Source organism: Branchiostoma floridae, chromosome 6 (assembly GCF_000003815.2).
Source record: "Branchiostoma floridae strain S238N-H82 chromosome 6, Bfl_VNyyK, whole genome shotgun sequence".
NCBI classification, from domain to species: domain Eukaryota; kingdom Metazoa; phylum Chordata; class Leptocardii; order Amphioxiformes; family Branchiostomatidae; genus Branchiostoma; species Branchiostoma floridae.
In genome coordinates this window covers 25,196,106-25,217,177 of record NC_049984.1, presented here as the reverse complement: position 1 = coordinate 25,217,177, position 21,072 = coordinate 25,196,106, and the positions used below count along the sequence as shown (strand labels likewise).

General features: G+C 38.8%; 1 protein-coding gene and 1 long non-coding RNA gene across 2 annotated transcripts; both read left to right on the top strand.

Annotated features, from left to right (window-relative positions):
• Window positions 1-282: 282 nt before the first annotated feature.
• Window positions 283-19,182, top strand: LOC118417821 (multidrug and toxin extrusion protein 1-like). Its single transcript, XM_035823565.1, has 18 exons — window positions 283-442; window positions 1,574-1,716; window positions 2,955-3,056; window positions 3,197-3,265; window positions 4,180-4,228; window positions 5,041-5,140; window positions 5,956-5,998; window positions 6,864-6,908; window positions 7,374-7,471; window positions 8,491-8,588; window positions 9,545-9,658; window positions 14,171-14,238; window positions 14,593-14,701; window positions 15,162-15,237; window positions 15,991-16,060; window positions 16,806-16,938; window positions 17,682-17,903; window positions 18,452-19,182. The coding sequence occupies exons 2-18, from the start codon at window positions 1,630-1,632 to the stop codon at window positions 19,114-19,116; spliced, it is 2,148 nt and encodes a 715-aa protein (XP_035679458.1). The 5' UTR covers window positions 283-442; window positions 1,574-1,629; the 3' UTR covers window positions 19,117-19,182.
• Window positions 9,866-12,488, top strand: LOC118417822. The gene is made up of 2 exons (XR_004831393.1): window positions 9,866-11,204; window positions 11,455-12,488. It is a non-coding gene; the product is annotated as an uncharacterized LOC118417822 (long non-coding RNA).
• Window positions 19,183-21,072: the final 1,890 nt, after the last annotated feature.

Here is a 21,072-nt window from a genome sequence, read left to right as displayed (position 1 = left end):
CATTAATCCACCGCGAACATTTCTGCATTTACAGTACTTTGTGTGTTTAGTCAAGGTGTAATATATAAACAGTGGTTTAGTCTAATCCTGATCACTTCATCATTCAGAAGGCATCTTTTTTTGACAACCTTTTTTTATTTGCACACTGCCATCGGTTTTGGAGTTCTCAGAGGATGTCATCCATATAAGCAAACCAACATCCGAAACACAATATCAATTTTCCTTGATTCTTTTGATCACATAAACTCATTGATCTCTTTTCCCCCTTTTCCGAAATGGAATGACCTAAGGTCACGACCCGAAGGTCTTGCGCAACACAGACGAAACGCCGACATCTAAGCTATTAGCCTATAACAATAGACCAGGGCCATAATCATAACCACAAACCTTGTGAGCCATGATGTAGTGCCATAGACAGGTAACAGGACAAAGAACAAAGCAGGTAAGATTGTGCTTGTTGCAGCGTTGTGAATCTAGATCTAACTAAGTTAAGTCAACTACCATGTCTTTTTTTTTGGTGGGGAGGGGGGTGGACTTGAGTCCACTTTCACTTTTTAGCCCCATTTCTCTTAAATAGTTAAACGTCATTCTTTTATGCATAGAAAGACGGGCTGCAGGATAGTTACATTAAAAGTTTATTTGTAATCAGCCAACAACAAGTGCAACGTTAGCCATTCGTTTGATTTGTGAGCACAGTGACCTATATATAACGCTAGTTCACCTTTATCCGTGGGGAGACCTTTATCCGTTGTCTTTATAAACAGCACATTTAGGAGTATTACGTCTGCGGACAGTGGTTTCAAATTTGCAGTATTTTCACAATGATTTGAAAACACCGTCTGTCGACTTCATATCCTTGAATACGTTTTTTCTCACAAACAACGAATATAGGTTACCCTCGGATAAAGGCGAACCAGTGTTAAATTATGATATAACGTTGTAGGTTAGATATCAAACTAGATATCTAGACATATACTATACCCAGTGGAATCAGGACTAATAAACGTTAAGACCTTGCAGAATATCAGGATTCAGTACATGTATTTTAGATATGCATGTCTGTGGTCGGTACAAAGTCCATGTACTACAATTGTGGCAGGATTTGTAACTATGTACAGATAAGTGTGATCTGGCATATTCATACATGTACAAACACTGTGAGATTATCTTGGGGATTTTACAATTGTACAGGATGAAAGGCACAATACACTACTAGTAGTCAGTTCTCGTGGTACCGGTACTAGTAATGGCGGGGATCATAACATAAGTCCGACAACTGTTCTACGCGTTTTAGTATTGTACATTTCACTCTCTACCCTTCCTCGACCCTTTCAGACTTTGTATAAAAACAGAATAATTAGTTTGGAAGGCTATGGCATTGAGTTCTATCATAAACCTCTGCAGATAGCTTCAAATTCACACAAATATTGAAACTTTGACACAGTTTCTGACTTTTGTTTCTAAAGAAGCTTACTAAGTCATAGCAGTTATATTTGTTGTTTTTTATTGTTGATATATACAAGGTATTTATTACTATAAAAAAGTCTAACGTACAATTTGTATTTTCTTACAGTGTCCAACTCCATTATATTCACATCAGTGATCAAAGAAAATAAGACAGGACCAGCGATGAATCTGAGACGCTGTTTTCGTGTTGTCTTTTCTCCTGGATTTGGTGGTGAGCTGAAGGCCTTGACAAGACTTGCATGGCCAACTGTAAGTATTGCTATATCAGTGCAAATGAATTGTCAGTATGCACAGACTCTATTTTATGTTGGCCTTCCAGTTCAGCAGGTAGACATCAGAAATACCTGCACAGCTCCAGTTTTACCTTCACAAAACTGTAGTGCATACATGTAAGCTTTAGTCCACTTCCAACAGTTGCTACTCCACCAATGGGCTAGCAACTGTTGGAAGTGGACTAAAGCTCAGACAAGACTGGACTCCAGGCTAGGTTCATGCGGGTAAAACTGGAGCTGTACAGGTATTTCTGATGTACATTTAGTGCCTGTCGAAAATCAACATAAAACAGAAGGCTTGCATACCTACTAGCACATACACACTGTTTTACTTTCATTGAGTGAATCTAGTCCCAGGATTCTAGCCAGGATTTTATTTTAGGGTAATATTTAGTAATGGCAAGGTAGCAAAAAGACAAATAAGGGGGGTTGTGTGGTAGGGAGATCTTGAAAATTGTAATCAAAGGTAAAAAGTTGTCATTCTAGGAGTATCCATGATGGGACGTATGTCTTTTTATGTCATAACTGTGACGCGAAAACGGTCGATACGGGTGTTCTGGACCGTGTGATAACTTCAGGTTCGAAAGTTGTATCACACAGGCTTCCTTCGAGTAAATCGAATCATTTCGAGCGGGCTGAGTATGGCAATTCGAATACCTGATTTGGACGTTGGAACATTGCTGTTGTAGCACTTTTTGTTCGGAAGCATCAAATTTGTTCAACTGCTGACGCATTTCGCATCAAAACATGGGTTTTCTCAGGTGGGTATGACATAAATAGAATACAATACGGTGTATTCCGCATCACCCTCGGTCCCAGCCCTACCGCGGATCGGATCTCCCTTCGGCCTTCGGCCGTTGGGCGATCCGACCCGCGGTCTGGCTGATACCTCGGGTGATACGGAATACACCGTGTTGTATTCTATATTTACACCACATGGAAATGGTCACTTTGGAGAGTCATATCAACATTTTTCAATCAAAGTTTGATCAGGCATTGTTCCACAAGTAGTACAAACCTTTGGTAGTTCCACCATGCAAGTTGAAAATTAGGGTAAGTGTACTAGTACTGTTCACAAATTATTCTGTGTTGGCCCATTATGCTAAAAATTGGCACTTCAATGTAGCTGGAGCCCTGTTTAAAGTAAGGAAATGGGTTGATGTGATCCAAATGCAATTTTTGATGGTGTGGTTTATGACCTCTATCTGTTATCAGACTGTTGCAGCTGTGCTGGAGTTTGTTATGTGGATGATGCCCATCATCTTCTGTGGCCACCTGGGAAAAATACAACTGGATGCAGTCACACTGGCAATATCTGTAAGTGTCTTTCTCTACTTATACACATGTATGCATCGAATACAAAATACATGTACATAAAGTATATATCAGCAATGACCGAAAGTCTGGTGCTCTTGTTGTTTCATATTTTTGACTCTTATCTTTTCTGTGTCCCTCAGGTTGTGAATGTGACAGGGATATCTCTGGGGTTTGGGCTGGGAACAGCATGTGACACCCTAATGGCACAGGTAATCATTAAGGAACTATTTGCTGTTGCTTTATGTATTTGCTAAAGAATAATGAAGATTTATGAGTTACTGCAGTGGCCAAAATCGTGCTCCCAGCTAGCGTCTCCCTGTTTCACCTGGGAGGGGGGCCAACTAGTCCCTGTCAAGGAGAGATTGTGTAAATACAGACTACTTATTGTTAATGCAGAAATGTTCGCAGTGGTTTTATGTTTGCAGTTTTCGCGGTGGTAGTCTTACTTATAACCACCGCAAACATTTTTCCATTACAGTATGTGACTACAGTGTATGACACTACCACAAACTTAAAACCACAGCAAACACTCCACTTTCCCGCTAACAGTCGAAATTAAATCTCCGCAAACTTTTGAAAATGCATTTACAGTAAGTTACTGTAGTCTACAATTATGTCTCAGTTAGCACTATCTCTAATCAACCTTAGGGGTTTGAAGTACTTTTCAGCCATGGTCGCACAATAGGTAACCTTCTCAGAAATCTAGGCACCTTAAATAGCCCCATTGTAATGGTATGAGCTACACTAACAGTAACAGTTACTGTACTTTCACTCATGGCCACATAGAAAAGCAGAAGGCCTTGTTAGAAAACCAGACTGCCTATGTGCGACAGTGAGGTTTCCATCTAAATCTGATTTGAATGGTTTGTCAGGCCATAACTTTCTTTTGAAAATTCTCTGCCCTCACATCAGTGTTTGTTTTCAAAATCCTGAGTCGGCCATGTTTTCATATCTCTAAGCAGATCCTACGGTGGCATAGGATAGTATCAAAAGCTAGCAAAGGAGTGTAGCCAGCCTAGGAGTGTGCATTCTTTCTCAAGGATTTTTCTTGTATGGTCTTACCCATACAGTACTCAAAAGAAGAGCAATAACTAACATAGAAAATCATATCCATTCCATACAGACATTTGGATCTGACAACAAGATGAGAGTCGGCATAATTCTACAAAGAAGTGAGTTAAAATTCATTTTGCCTACTAAATATTTGTCCTATTTTACATTAGACTAGTTATTGGCACCTTTGTGTTTATAATCAATAATAATGTACTGATTTCTCTGTTGTTTTTGTCTGTACACATATTTTGTCTGTATATATAATCACACTGTCAACATAATTGATACATACTAATTATATAATTATTAGTAGGTCAATTATCATCATGCTTTTCATCATGGAAAAATCTTACTTGCCTGATCAGGCAAGTGGGGTAAGACACACGATTGCATGATCAGCACTATCACTTGCTTGGGACAATCAGAGTATTGTCCAGCCCTGTAGTACATAGGATATTGGAGTTTTCTTTTAGTACATTGCGGTATATTTCGTATCACCCGAGGTGTCAGCCCGACCGCGGGTCGGATCGTCTGACAGCCGAAGGCCGGAGGGCAATCCGACCCGCGGGAGGGCTGAGACCGAGGGTGATGCGGAATACACCGTGTTGTATTTTATTTATGTCACATCCACCTGAGAAAACCCATGTTTTGATGCAAAATGCGCCAGAAGTTGAACAAATTTGGTGCCCTCGAACAAAAAGTGTTACAACAGTAATGTTCCAACGTTTGAATCCATTATTCAAATTTTTGACGGCACCCCACTCATCCTGCTCGAAATAGTTCGATTTATTCGAATGGAGCCCGTGTGATACAACTTAGAGCCCATCTGATACGGAAGTTATTACCTGGTCCGGAACACCCGTATTGAACATTTTCGCTTCACAAGTATGACACAAATAGATATTACACAACATATCTCCCCTCCCACCAGGTATCCTGATCCTGCTGCTGTGTTGTTTCCCCTGCTGGAGTCTCTACATGAACACAGAGAAGCTGTTGTTGTTGATACACCAGGACCCAGAAGTGGCCAGGTCAGTCATGGGTCACCTCAGCTGAACTGTTACATAAGCTATTAAATCACCTCCATAACAGGTCAGATTAAGGTCATTAAGACTACTCATGGTTGACTTATCATTACCTCCATCATGAAAAATGGAGATATAGTTTTGGATCTGTATGTCAGTGTACTGTGGTCTGCATAACTTTAGAACATCTGAATGAATTGTAAGGATATTTGTCACATGAGTAGGTGGTGGGGAGACCAAGACCATGATGAATTTTTGCCCCCTTGTGCGTGAGTGACCTTGTCACTGTAACAGAATGTCAGTTTTTTTGTATCTTTTGTCCTGGACATGTTGATTGTTTGGCGGTAGATAGCTTTTCATGTAATGAAGAAGAATACTGAGTGTTACTGTCGTGATTGGAAAAGATATCTAAATTTCTAAAAGCAGTTGAACGCAAACATTAGACAAATCTTGCATGCTGAATGTTACAGAATGGAATGCAGTAGTCAAAACGGTTGAGTGCTTGTGTATGCTATATGCCCACAGGGTACTAATTTGCATATAGTATGGTATTCCAACTGACCCTTGGGTGAACTTAGAGTACAAAATTAATGTACACATGTATGAGCAGAGAAAGTTTTAATTATTGCCAAAAGGGTGGTATGTTGGTTAGTACATTAGAGCAATATGGAGGTGGTGGGTGGGTGTCTGTAAAAAGTTTTAAGATTGTGTCATCTTTCAGCGGAAGGAGTGTGAAAAGAAGATGGGGTGGCTTTTAAATCTTTTGTTTTCAGTTGAATAACAGTCCTAGTCAAGTTTACATCAGTTTTGTTCTTCTGCAGACTTGCAGGAGAGTTTGTGACTTTATTCATCCCTGCTCTACCAGTAAGTAGCAGTTTATCATTTGTTGACTACTGTAATTCCTGATTTTTTCAATGTACTGTTATGTTCACGGTTTTCACGGTGACGACTGTAACATGAACTTGTCATTACTGATAACAAATAATTCACAGACTTCTTTTATGTGCACTTGCCGCGATAGTGGAAATTTAGTTCCGAGAAGAAGTTAAATTTTCTCAGACAGTGAAAGTTTGGTACTGTGAAGACAAAGTGAATTACAGTATGTTTCTGTTCTTAATATATAATATATGATTGCTGTCATTTTGTTATTCAATGTTGCAAAAGAATGAAATGACAGGAAGTATATTATATCGGAACAGACACATTACCCATTGGCAAATATTTTCATACACTATATCGGGGCTCGAAATTCATTTTTGTGATTAGGTGCACTGGTGCATCCAGCTTAAAAAATTGGGTGCACCAAAAATTTTTGGGGTGCACCACTTAAATTTAAGTAATACCTGATAATAAAATTTAGGTACAAGCTATCAAATTCCAAAAGTACCATGACAGACATCTTCATTATCTTTGTAAGACTTAGATGTCAAGAATATGATGTATACTAGAATACTTTGACATCTGTACATACATAAATGTAAGAAAATATTTGGGTGCACCCTGTGCACCCACAGAAAATAATTGGATGCACAGCTCCAATTTTGGGTGCACCTGGGTGCACATGCACCCAGTATTTCGAGCCCTGCCATATTGTTATTAAAGCATGGATAGTTACAATATGCAACAAAATAACAAAACCGTGAGTTTAAGGCAAATGTGTGTAGATGCATGTATGTTGTAGGTGTATTGGTTTTTAAAAAAATTCTCTCCTCCATTGTTCTTGTTTTAGGGTGTTTTCCTGTTTCTGCTGGCAACTAAATATCTGGCTACCCAGGTGAGTGCTTCTTACCCTGGTTTCCATTCTGTTTTATCTCCCGTTTGCTGTAACAATTGCTTCCTCACAGATTGGTCTGGCTCCCGTCCCCATTTAAACATTTGATCCATACTAGAATAATTTCATCAGGTTGGAAAATCACTGATAGAAATGAGATTCTTTATTCACACCCAGGAACTATATAATATATTATGTAAAATCTACAGTCGATGTTTCAGTTTGTTGCCTTCCTCAGGGAAATTTTGACTGGTACTAATTTCCACACTTCAGCTAAATGTCAAGAACTGTCGTACAATATGTTCATCTTCTTTTTGCTATGTCCTTAGATATAATAAGAAAAAGTTGTATTTTGATGTAATTGGTGCCATAAGCACTTTGAATTTTTCTTAATCTTTTTTTGAAAATTACATGACTAGAGACTGCAGTGACGTACTGTGAATCCACCATAACTGATTGCTTTTCCAGGGAATTGTCTATCCTGCAATGTTCATCAACCTTGCTGTCAACGTCCTTAATGTGCCTGCCAACTACCTCTGTATCCAGTATTTTAGATGGGGGGTCCGGTGAGTAGCGTCTCCTCTACTTATTACTTGTATATTAAATTCTAGATTTAATGTAAGGCCATGCTGATTTAATTATATCAGTGATATCCTGTAGGAGCCACAAAACTGATGCAAACTGGCAAAAAAGTGTGGCAAAAAAAATGCTGAACATTAGATTCTCCATATGTTCTTTTACATCATTTTTTTCTTCCTTGACTTTGGAATTGGCATTCTACAACAATGGTAGCTGTTATTTTTTTTTCAATTTCCGGCAGATATTTGCTCATTTTGTATCTGCTTTGGGGGGCTACGCATGGAACTTTCCGGCACTTGGGACATAGCACTACAACCCCCCCCCCCCCTACAACAAAACTTTTAGCTCCTGCAACTAAAACAACAGGAGCTAATTGACTCATTTGCATTAACTGCGTATTAGCCTTGCTATCCTTGAAATCCAAATTGTCTTCAGGTTGAGTTTGCCTTACCTTTGTTTTCTTTGGAATCCAAATTGTCTTCAGTCTGAATTGTCTTACAACGTTTCCTATTGGACATCTGAAATTGTCTTCATTCTTAGTTAGAGTATAAAAGACCTGTTTCCTCCAGATCACTTCAGTGTCACTGACGAAGGATAGTGGATTCTATCCGAAACGTCTGACCGTTTCAAAACCATATCCAGTTGCTTGAGTAACTACTTTTTGGCGTATCTTATTACCTGGATGTCTAACCTACATCGACGTATCTGCTTTGTACGATTTACAGGGAGGCCAAAATTGTTAATTGTCGTGCTTGAATCTAGTCCAACTCCCATATTCAGTTTGTACAGTTTCCCTTCCTTATATACATTTTGTACTGCAGATTTTTCACAATGCTGACATTATTGTGTGAGTGAGAACTAATACATCTGCTATGTTTTTTTAGAGGTAGCAAGTTCATGCAAAGGCTGTCACAGTGTTAACTTGAAAATGTTAAGACTTAGTATTGCTATAATTGATTTTCCATCAAAAATGAAATATCTTACCAAGTCTTTTTTTGTTTCCCAGGGGAGCTGCTATTGCTACTGGGGTCACCCAATATCTGCTGTGTTTCTTCATATTTGTGTACATACGTGTGCGGAAGCTCCACCTACAGACTTGGCCAGGTACTGCACCCTTGCTTTTGGATATGATAAAAACCTACCTAATATTAGACATTTCCAAGCAGACAGCATATTTCAACCATCTCTCACCCCATGCAAAAATGGACTGTTCCAAAAGTGAATTGAAAAATGTCAACCCCCTGGCGAGAATGGAGTCTTCACTTCCAGTTAAAATTACCCTGAGAAAATCAAAGTCATAAGAGCCGGTGCGCCAGTGCGATCTCAGCACCCCGCCCGCCGCAACACCTGCCCACCTGGCAATACAGCTGGCCTCAACTATGTCTATGGCAAGCGATTAAGTTGGGGGCTAGCGTAAGTGGGGCCAGCTGGTAGTTGGGCGGGTGTAAAGTTGCAGGTGTGCGTGTGGCAGACGAGGATCCGTAACTCTTTGCGCGCCGCCTCTTAGGAGTTTGGTTTCCCACGGTAAGTTCAAAGCCAAATGTCAGGTTATTTGGCCCAATAATGGTAGAGATGAATCAATTTGAAGATTTGACTGGAGGAGAAGAAGAAGAAAAATCTGATTCAGGAAAAGCAAAATATTTGAACCCACACCTGTGGTATGGTTGAAATATGTAAATATGCCAAATAGAGTTGTTGTAGAATATAGAATAGGTATATCAGAAGTAGGAGGTGTAATTAAGGCTATGATTGATCAATCAAATGAATGATGTAAGGCTGTGATTGGTTAATTTGACCATTGATTCCTCAGCTGGAGAAGTGACTATCTGCAGGAGTGGGGTGTGGGGGTTATGTGAGGCTATGATTGATTGATCAAATACTGTCTACAGGAGTCAGGGTGTATGTAAGGCTATGATTGATTGATTGATTGATTGATTGATCATAAACCATTGATGATTCCCCAGGCTGGAGAGTTGACTGCCTACAGGAGTGGGGAGTGTATGTAAGGCTGTGATTGGTTGATCGTCTTGATTGATTGATTATGAACCATTGATCCCCAGGCTGGAGAGTTGACTGCCTACAGGAGTGGGGGGTGTACGTACGGCTGGCTGTGGCAGGCATGCTCATGGTGTGTCTTGAGTGGTGGACCTATGAGATAGGAACCCTCCTCACTGGTAAGTGTATCTGTATCTGTAGCCGGTAAAACTGCCATTCGTCGTAACACAACAGCTTTGCAGGCACGCGGCGCGGCAGCAGCTGGTTATGTTACACCGAACGACCCGTCACTCCTAACTTTTGCATATCTATCTGCAAGCGTTCTTTAAAACTACCAAGAGAAGATGCCCCTACTGTACTTGGTGATAACAAATTCCACTCCACGCACTACCAAAAATATTTGTCTTGTTTTGTCTTGGTTAGTAACATTTTACTTAATTCGTGGACACATGTGCTTGCATGAAGAAATTTCAAGAAGAAATAAGAATGAATAAGAAAAAACGAAAGAGATCATTCGAAGACCATTTTCTTGTAAATTCTTATAACAAGAGAAATGTCCTTACTTTTCTTAAGCTAAGAAATAATTTCTCAAAAATACTTTTTCCCCTTAGAATTTTCAAGAAATGTAAGTCAAATATTCTTGGTATTCTTGTATGAAGACTGAAATTCTTGCCATATTTAAGAAAGTACAAAAATTTTTCCCTACCCCCTCTTGATTTTCTTATAGTAAGAAAAAAACAAGAACATCAATATATAAAAACAAGTAGTTACTGGAACAAAAGTCTTGAATTTTCTTGTTTCACATATCAAGAAACATCAAGAAACTCTATTCTTGCTTTTTGGGGAATGTTTAAGAAAAAACAAGAATTTCGTTCTTACATTTCCTCAGGTATAAGCTTTTCTGCTCAGAAAAACAAGAACATTCAAGATAATTTAAGTACAAGATAAAGTGCAAGGAATTACTGGAATAATAATCTTGAATGTTCTTGTCTTTTGTATCCAGAAACTTTGATAAACGCATTTTTTTTCCTAAGTGAAGAAAGTATTTCTCATATAACATTAGCCATGTTAGCGTTCACGAGTGTTCTAGAAATCTGGAGGATTTGCATAATTTATCTTAATTTTAGATAATTAAGAACTCAGGTACAAGAGTATGGTCCTTGACTTACTTGACTGAATACTAATAACAAAACAGGAAATTACAGAACAAGCTTTGACTAGCATAAGACTCTTGAATGTTCGTGATTGTTGTTTTTATTAAAAAAATCTAATAAAAACTAGCACATATAGAAACTTTTCCATTGACCTTCTTGGCAGACACTGTTTATCATAATCCATGTGTCTATCAAGATGTAAAGAACAATTAGTTGGAACCAGCATAGTTTTTGTCTATTTTCTCAATATCAGATCAGAGTTTAAGAAATTAATTCTATATTTTTCTGGTAATAAGACAACAATTTTGCTAAGGATCATGGGAAATTACTCCCATCATCCTTTGCTGCAAATTTCAAATTCTAGACAGTTGCAGCTTGCATGCAAACTGCCTCTCCTGGTTTATTTGTCTGATGTGCATTAGATCTTACAAATACAGGGCACAGATATGGTAGATTTTCTTTAGGACACTTGCCTGTATCACCTGGGACCCTGTTTTCAACATGGCCGCGCATTTCTAAGCTCCAAAATGCAACCAAAGCCGAAGTCAAGCTTGGAACATTATCTATTCAGGTACGTCAGCCATTTTGGTTTTCAAAGTATTTTAATTTCACATTTCTTTGGTAGCATATTCATGATAAGGCGACCAGTAATTGCAGAATGTAGAAGTGAACACTTGCATGAATTCCTCCAAAACACTAAGACGTAAGTATGATATTTTTAAGGAAGGGAAAGTATAGAGATGTTGATGTCCAAAATCCTTATGGGGGAGGGGGCATTCATCAGGGAATTGTTTGTTCCTAAACTGTCTGTGTTGTTCTAGGCGTGGAAACCAGTTGGACCAAAGAGGATGCCCCCATCTCAACTTTGGAAAAGCTTTCAACAAGAACAAGTGACATGTATTATGATTATGATACCATCACCAACAACATTACAGCAGTAATGGTGCTGTTTTAGAAGGACAATAATTAAGTCATTAGTATGCTCAGTATCAGGAAAATGGATTTTTATAAGCAAGCATCATATATAATCTAAATCTGTTGGTATCTGCAATAATGTCGCAATCTTTAAAATAATGGTTCATAGGGAAAAAAATGCCCCCAAATCTGGTATGAAACTTATTGATGGACATGAGTATGATTGGAAATATATTTACAACTATATAAACAGCAACATTGACCAGTTCGTGATACAAAAACCTCAATCTTACTTTAAGAAACTTTTCTATGTTTGTAGGTGTAAGAAATTCAGTCTTGAACTTAAAGATAGCAAGATGTTGCTAATACAAAAACTTCAATATTAGCTCAGCAAAGTAGTACCCTAGGTCACTATAGGTGTACGAAATTTGATCTTGGTGTAAGAGTATATTAATCTCAGATGTAAGAGAATATCTTTAGGCCATAAGAAGTGTGATTTTGATTTAAGAAAGTTACTCTTGTTGTAAGAACAATTAAGAAAATATTTCTAGCAATAAGAAGTGTGCTCTTGATGTAAGAAAGTTATTCTTAATATAAGAAATTTAATCTTGGTATAAGAACACCAATCTTGAAAGTAAGAAAATATTTCTGGGAATAAGAATTGTGCTCTTGCTGTAAGAAAGTTACTCTTGCCGTAAGAAATTTAGTCTTGGTATAAGAACACCAATCTTGAAAGTAAGAATATATTACTAGCCAATAAGAAGTGTTGTCTTGATGTAAGAAAGTTATTCTTAATATAAGAAATTTAATCTTGGTATAAGATCACAAATCTTGAAAGTAAGAAAATGTTTCTAGGGAATAAGAATTGTTGTCTTGATGTAAGAAAGTTATTCTTGTTATAAGAAATTTAATCTTGGTTTTAAGAATGCCAATCTTGAAACTGAGAAAATATTTCTAGGCAATTAGAATTGTGCACTTGTAGTAAGAAAGGTATTCTTGTTGTAAGAATAGCAGTCTTGGAAAGAAGAAATGTATCTAGGCAATAAAGAATTTTACTCTTGATATGAGAAATTAATTCTTTTGTGTGAGAAAATCAATCTTGGAAGTAAGAAAATATTTCTAGACAATAAGAAGTGCGCTCTTGAGGTAAGAAATGTATTCTTGGTGTAAGAACACCAATTTTCAAAGTAAGAATTTCAATTCTTGCTGTGAGAACACCAATCTTGAAAGTAAGAATTTCAAAATAATTCTAGGTATCAAGAATTGTGCTCTTGAAGTAAGAATGACAGTCTTGCTGTAAGAGCACCAATCTTCAAAGTAAGAAAATGTTTCTAGGCAAAAAGACTTTCTGATCTTCATGTGAGAAAAGGATTTTTGAACACAAGGCTTCAAATGACAATATATTAGTAAAAGAATATAGGCACAAGAACTTTATAAAAAAAATCTTACTGTAAGACTAACATTCTAGTTAAACTTTATGAGATACCTGTAAGAAATATAGTCTTGCTTCAAGAAAATTCAGTAAGTAAAAAATTGCTTAATTCGTGGACAAATCTGTTTTCTTATAGTCAGGAAAAAAATCTTATATGAAGACAAAAATGTCTTGGTACAAGAAAAAACAAGAAAGAAAGAAAATGCATTTTTGGTAGTGCGATAGCTCTGGGAAAATACGAATTTTGAACACATTAATCCTAGGTTGTTAACTCTGGTATTTGAAGGTATGACTGTTTCTTGTTCTTTTTTGAGCTGGTATTAGATACTTATCAGTCGGTACATCCACCAGTTAATTGGTCATTTTGTACGTCATGGAAAGTCTGGACATAGGCAGTGTAGCAATATAGCAGCTGTGTTGATAGAACAAAGCTAAAGGTTTGTAATATAACTCTTATTACTTTCAAGCAACAGGAATAGAATGCGGAAAGGCTTTGAACATCTCAGTTAGCGTCCTGCCAGACAGCTAGTGACATTCAAAATCTATACTTTAATTGCTTTGAGTAACTGTTATCTTAAGTATATGAGTTGGAATGGAACCTTAGCAAGACCAGAATCTAGGTGGAAATTTGTTTGGAAATAGTTTTATTGTCAATCATGAAGGACAGGTGGTAGATTCAGATTTGTAGCAATTATGTAGCTTTTGTATTGAACCTAACATGGAGTTATGGATGGTATATACTATATATAGGGGGTATGGACACTGCAGGGTGTACGGACACTTCTTGGGCACGGACACTTCTGGGGCTACGGACACTTCTGGGGTACGGACACTTCTGGGGTACGGACACTTCTTGGGTACGGACACTTCTTGGGTACGGACACTTCTGGGGTACGGACACTTCTGGGGTACGGACACTTCTGGGGTACGGACACTTCTGGGGTACGGACACTTCTGGGGTACGGACACTTCTGGGGTACGGACACTTCTGGGGTACGGACACTTCTGGGGTACGGACACTTCTGGGGTACGGACACTTCTGGGGGTATGAACACTACTGGGGGTACGGACACTTCAGGGGATGCGGACACTACTGGGGTACAGAAAGTACAAGGTGTACAGTCAAACACTACAGGGTATAATTATTACAGACACTAAACATAATATATGGTATATCATTTTTTCCCCAGGACTGATCGGGACAGTGGATTTGGCTGCTCAGGGAATCATCATCACCATCAATGGCCTTAACTACATGGTACGTACACAGTCAACAAAACAAACATACCCACACTGCATGGCCTCTATGGTGTCTTCAACTCAGTGTTCTAAAACTAGTAAAAGCACATGGACCTTGATATACTGCTGACATTGTGCCCTTGGGAAAGGCACTTAACCCGACTTTCCTCCCTTCACACAGCTGCAAATCAGTACCTAACTTCTGTTAGGTCCATTCCTCTGATACGACGTTAAATAGTTCCGTGTTTGAGGAGAGCCACACCTCAAGCACGTGCCAAAACACACTACGGATTTGGTGCGCCAATGTGCCAACATCTGCACATTGACTCCCAGCTAGAACCTTTAAAAAATTATTATTTCATTGTGCACACAGATGCCCATGGGCATGGGGATAGCAGCCAGCATCAGGGTGGGGAATGAACTGGGAGCAGGCAATGCTGCGCAGGCCAAGCTGTCTGCTAAAGTCGGCATCTTCAGTTTCTGTAAGTTCAAACTTATTACAATGTTGTATCAATGAAACATGTCTGTCCATATGTGACTTAAGTGACTGAGTGTGAAGATATAACTTTAATTTGTGTTACAAATTGACAAAAAGAGAGTAACATACAAAAAAACACACAAAAGTTCCATTTCTCATGGAGGTACCAAAAAATACTGGCTCACTTTGATACACTTTGAACAGTAACTAGAGGCTGGCAAAGTGGTCAATCATAGAAAAATTACACATGTTAGACCCTAGACATATGCATACTTTTATTACATTAGAAAATTAGTGGACATTGATGCCTAATTCCAACTTTCCAGACAGTGCAAGTGTTACAGGAGGTTGAAAAACATACAGATCAGATAATTTGATTTTTGATTAGTACCAGTTATTTTCTCAATGTACAGTTTTGCATTTGGTACTTGAATAAGATGCACTGACTGTTCCTACCACAACAGGCTGCTATGCCGTCTTTGCGGGGATTGTTCTGTTGTCATCACGTCATGTGATTGGCTACGTGTTCTCCAGTGACAAGTGAGTAGCACAGTCCAATGGCTTCATTGTCACTTGTAGTTGCATCATGAATTGATGGTAAACAATGTTGTGAAACAATGCAAAGTAAACTGTTATTGTCTGGATTTTTGTCGCCTGCAAGGGATTGACATACAAATATTCTGTCCCACTTGACAGACTTTTTGACATTCTTATCAGGCTATAAACAGTGACACAAAACTTTTCTGGCAAATCAATATGAATCCTTTTCTAATCATCACAAAATTCGATGTCGGATGACTTTGATTCTGAAAGCGCAAATCCCTGGCTGCAACCTGATGCCAAAATCTGCGATTTTCATCAATGCAATCAAGTGTGACAAACTATTAATCAGGAAATAGCTTTTCAGTAGATTAAGATTTCCCTAGGGAGCATGCGCCTAGAAGACCCCTCTCCCCAAGATTTGCTACCTAGCTGGCTGCTCAACAATGAACTTCATTTCACGGAACTGAGGGAACACCTGAACCAGAATTCTGGTTTCAGTTCTCAGAATTCTGGCTCCAGTTTCTAGAATTCTGGCTCCAGTTCCCAGAATTATGCAGAATTTGGCTAGTCATTTGGAATCATCAATGGCTGCTACATAGTCTGAAACTCATTTTACCTAACATGTGTGATACTAAGCCATTTGGGTTTAACATTACTGAAATGTCGAAGGTTGTCCCAAATTGAAGTACTAGATGATTTCCCCAATTAAACCGGAGGGTAGTAACTGTATTATTGAATTTGTTTCTTTAGGGAGGTTGTGAGCCTTATCGCAGAAGTGCTACCCATTGTTTGTGTGACACAACTGGCAGATACAGTACAGGTATGCCACGCTCACTACCCGGATTATCATTCTGCAGTTCCCCCATAAGGGGAAGGTTAGACAATTTGCTTGCAGCTAGACTTAGAGGCCATACATGCATGTATATATACAGTTGTATAGTTCCAATCCCATTCTTGTGTAAAGTGCCCTTCCCAATTTCAACTTCTATTCCGAAGACAACGAAAGATCCCACCTTTTCTATTATGTGTTGGTTTTGTGATTTTGGTAGGAGAATCGTATTCATTATGTCAGTGAGTGTGAAGAAATTTGGATGGAATTTAGTGGCCTCTTCAAACAGCTCTTTTCTTTTGCGATCGTAGAACAAACTGTTGACTTTCAAATGAAATTGTCTTCCACCATGTTTGACATGTTCTTTCACACACAGGTAGCTTCTTGTACTGGCCTTCTCAATTTCAAGATAGTGGGCACTAATTTTAATGAAAACAGAATCAACAAAGGATGAAACACATCCTCCTAAGTATGCAGGAACATCCTTTTTGTATGGATATAAAAACCCCTGCTTTCTCAACCATCACCCTGAGTTCCTGACCACCCTGCTTATAAATATCAATGAGGTTTTCAAAACTGAAAGGCATATTCTCTGATTGGCTGACAGCTGGTAAGTGGCGACGCCCACAGTAACCAAGAGTGACGGTTGAGAAAGCAGGGTACATCCAGACAGGTGGTTTTGCCATTGGATGTCCCTGCGTAGGATGAAGGATGAAACCATGTTTGTGTGTTGCAGGCGGGTTGTGCTGGCATACTGCGAGGCTGTGGGAAACAGAAGCTGGGGGCCATCATCACCTTCACAGGGTTCTACCTGCTGGGGCTGCCTTTTGTGGGGCTCTTCATGTTTGTGCTTCATCTGGGAGTGAAAGGTTTGGTCTCACACATGGAATTTCTCATTTAACGTTTACAGTTAACTCATCAGTAAACCTAAAGAAGAGACCTTCAGAAGATTGATAGCCTACAATGTACCCCATGTCTGGAACAACCTTCCGCCAGGCACACGTACGGCTTCAAATCTTACCTGCTTTAAGAGTCACTCTTGAAGTAAAAGTAATGACCAAAACGAACGGACTATGAACACTGAGCTTTTGCTCTACTAATGTTTTGTACCATGTATGTGTAACGTTAGTGATATATGTTCAACTTGATATATTTATTAAGACTCAATGTAATGTGTAAGTCTGTTATATTTTATCTGATGCTTACCTCCCTCGTGACCCCAGTGAAAAACAGTCTGTGACATTATGTAACGATGAAAGAAAGAAAGACTGGCAGTTTGGCAGTGCTAAAATTCTTTGGTTTAAGTTTTAAGTTATTAATTACATGTACAACAGCATAGTGTGTATTTGCTCATTGGGACGATAACAACTCAAATATCTCTGATACTAAGAGATGTTTTGTTATCTGCTTTTGTTGGTGAGATTAACAGTAGCTCACATGTTATCTCAATGGACCTGAAGTGCAAATTCAAATACATCATGACGTGGCAATTCCTGCATGGCAGATATAGGAAAATCAAATGTCTTTCAAGACAAAAGATAAGAGAGGGTAACTTTTCTGCTTTGTAAAGTTGAGCTTGTTGAAAGTTGTTAACCCATGTGTTCCATTTTAGGGCTTTACTTTGGGCTTGGGATCGCCACCATGTTCCAGTGTGTGTGTTTCCTAATCACCGTCGCTCGTATGGACTGGCAACAGGAGACACTCAAGGCACAGAGCATGGCAGGGGTCAAAACTGAGGAGGATTCAAACCACTGTAATAGCAGTGTCGCAGGGGACAAAGAACTCGACAAAGAAGACACTATCAGCTTTCAGAATGGATATTTAGGAAGGGATAGTAAGTTTGATAACTTTTCTTCAGTTTAAGAATAAGATGCTAGCTTTGTATCATCTCACTTAAAGGGATTATTTTTTCTTTCTAAAAAGGAGGACGTAGCTGCAAAAATTATGCCATGACTAATACTTGCGTATAAAAAGATGGCAATTTTTTCTGCACAAATTTATGTTTGATAGAGCTGAGTGAGATATAAGCCTCAAGTATCAAATCTCTGCATTTAAAAGAACCCAACTCAGTCATGGGAATAGTAGGGTGTGGCCCGCGGCGTGATTGACTAAAACACTCAGTTGCGAAGTTGCTTTTAATTTATATATTTACTATTGCACTACTAGGTAACAAAAAAACGTAGTTTGTTGTTGCAGTACGTTGTATCCTGTAGAATTAATGTGCAATAAAGTCTTCATTCATTCATTCACTCACTCATTCATTCACTCATCTCTCAGGCTGAGGATTGACTGCTTTACATTTACTATTTTTAATATAATCATAGACGCAGTGAACTTAATCAAATATCATTACAATCATGTACTACTTTTCTTATCTCTCAGATGCTCAAGAGTTGCAAAGTGTCACAGCTTCTTCCGAGAGCTTGGATCCCTCACAAGACAGTCTTGTGCAATCTACAGAAGAAGATGCGGATTCCACTACACCTCCACCACTCAACAGAGAACTATCTGAAATGCAGGGAGAAGACTCCCAATACTTCTCACAAGAAACCGGTTCAACAGATACAGAACCACTCTTGGAATCTCTAAGTAGCGAAGATTTAGTATCTGAAACACCTGAAGTTATGGTACTAAGTCTGGAGAAGCTTCCTTTTAAGGTGATGATATGTAGAAGACTTTTAGCCGTGGTTGCTTGCCTTGGAATTCTAACCGTTGGGGTGGTGGTCCGGGAGTGCGTGCCCAATCCTTACGCCAGCTACCCTCCAGATTGTGTACCGTGGGCCGCGAATGGCTCTCTACCTCTAAACACGACGTTGCCGTGGTGTAACACGACAGTGGCAAACGCGTCTTCCGTGCCGACTCCGCCACACCCTTTTAGCGCAGGGGGCAGGGTGTGGCCGGTAGAGACCACTACTATTACGACAGTGACTGTTACAGCAAACACGTACCTCGATGTCTTTGTTACAAAGTCCTTGAGAGTGTTCAGTCATGACAGTAAAAACAATACCTTCTTTTTCAAGACCCACTTTCCTAAAGGTTTTTACTGAGATTCAAAAGTGATAACTTTTATGAACTAAAAAAGATGTATATTTTAAATTCGTAACTATAGGTTTTGAAATACTGTAAATGCATTTAAGTTCGTGGGGATTTAATTTCGCGGTAGCGGGAAAATGGACTTTTCGCGGTGGTTTTAATATCGCGGTAGCACCATGCACTGTAGTCTCTTACTATTATGGAAAAATTTTCGCGGTGGTTTTAAATTCGCGGTGAAGCTGCCGCCGCGAAAACCGTGAACATTAATCCACCGCGAACATTTCTGCATTTACAGTATTACTATGCATCTAAAATTAAGTGTACAACATTAATATATCCAGTATTTTTATATTGTGTTTTGCTCTGGTAATGTTTTAAAGAAATCTATTCTCAGACTGGAAATATTTAAGTTATGTTAACTTCTGAATCAGTTATGTTGAAGATGTCATGAGGAACGCACAATTATATCATCAAACAAATTGTCAGACAGTATACTTGGTGTGTAAGAACCAGGCACTTGAATAGTGGCCTGGGTACCAACGATTACTACCGGGGCTCCTTATACTCGCTGCCCTGTAAGAAATCATTAGGAGAGGCTTAGGCCCTGTACATGTGAGACCTGGTACAGGGCAGCAAGTGTAAGGAACCCCAGTATTTATCGGATAGCACCCAGGCCAGCTGAAGTGATTACTATCATGAAATCTCAGAAAGATTGGTCCAGGAATATTTTTGAATGAACTACTAAGAGGACTTGCATATTATACACATTATACCTTGATCTGAATCTAGCTCAAAAAGTACAGCTTTTATCATTATCTATTGGTTTAGCATGCACAGCCAGGACTGCCCAACTTGCATGCCTGTTGCTAGACCTGCTGACAAAGACTGTCAAATGGAATGTGTAATTAAAAAAGAATCAAAATACTGTAACATTGCATGTACAAAATAATGATCTGGATTTATTACTATACTGCAACACATGTGCAAATGCCGCAAAGTGCTCTCCTAAAAGTTAAGTGCTGCTGGGTGGATGCTTAATTTATTCATATCTATAGTGGGGAACATTGAGCTTGAGACTGATTTTTAAAATATGTACTATACCGTTATATGCCTAAGTGCAATTATGGTAACTCCAAGAATTAACATGTACTATACAATGTCAAAGCCATACTACTGTCATCATAAAAATTTACTATGATGTAGTAAGTTGCTTAACAGTTACATTTTGTATTAATATTTTGGCATATCTTATTTCCTGGATGTCTCAGTAATAAGCTGCAATCATTATGTTGCAATCATCATTTTGTTTTGTTCTTGGTGTTTGTAAATTTTGTATTGTAAGTTGATACTAAGCTCATATCAATGGAATGGATTACCACTGTCATCAACAAAATTTAATGTTTAATTTGTTAAAATGAAAATGTCCAATTGGGACTGGGTACATTTTTTACGAATAATAATAATGTCTTTGACAGTTTACTTGTTTACAATATAATTGTTTTCAAAGAGTATTTTTCGTAAGCTACACACTGGAAACCAAGAACACAGTATACCATGAACCAGCTGCAATAAATTCTAAAAACTTCATTTCACCCTTTCATGTGGTTTATGTGGTTGACTTTTCTGGTTTGTGAATACCCTGGGAGCCAGCCAGGACCGGGTAGCTAGCGAGTTTTGTTCGGGGAGCCAAGGCAGTCAGCCCGCCGATCTCACATAAGCGCTCCGGGGAGTTTAAGTCTGAAGGAGTTATCGCTACCCTTGGATAAGGGCAGGTGGACCTCATCAGGCTTAAACTCCCCAGGGCGCTAATAAGAGCTCGGCGGGCCTGACTGTCTTGGGCCACCGATAAACTGGTCTGTCCTAGCTGCCCGATCCTGGCTGGCTCCCAGGGTAGTTTGTGAATGGTAAAAACTGGTAATTAAAAGGTGCATGTACATGTAGACCCTAGCCTTTTAGGTATACATGTTAGT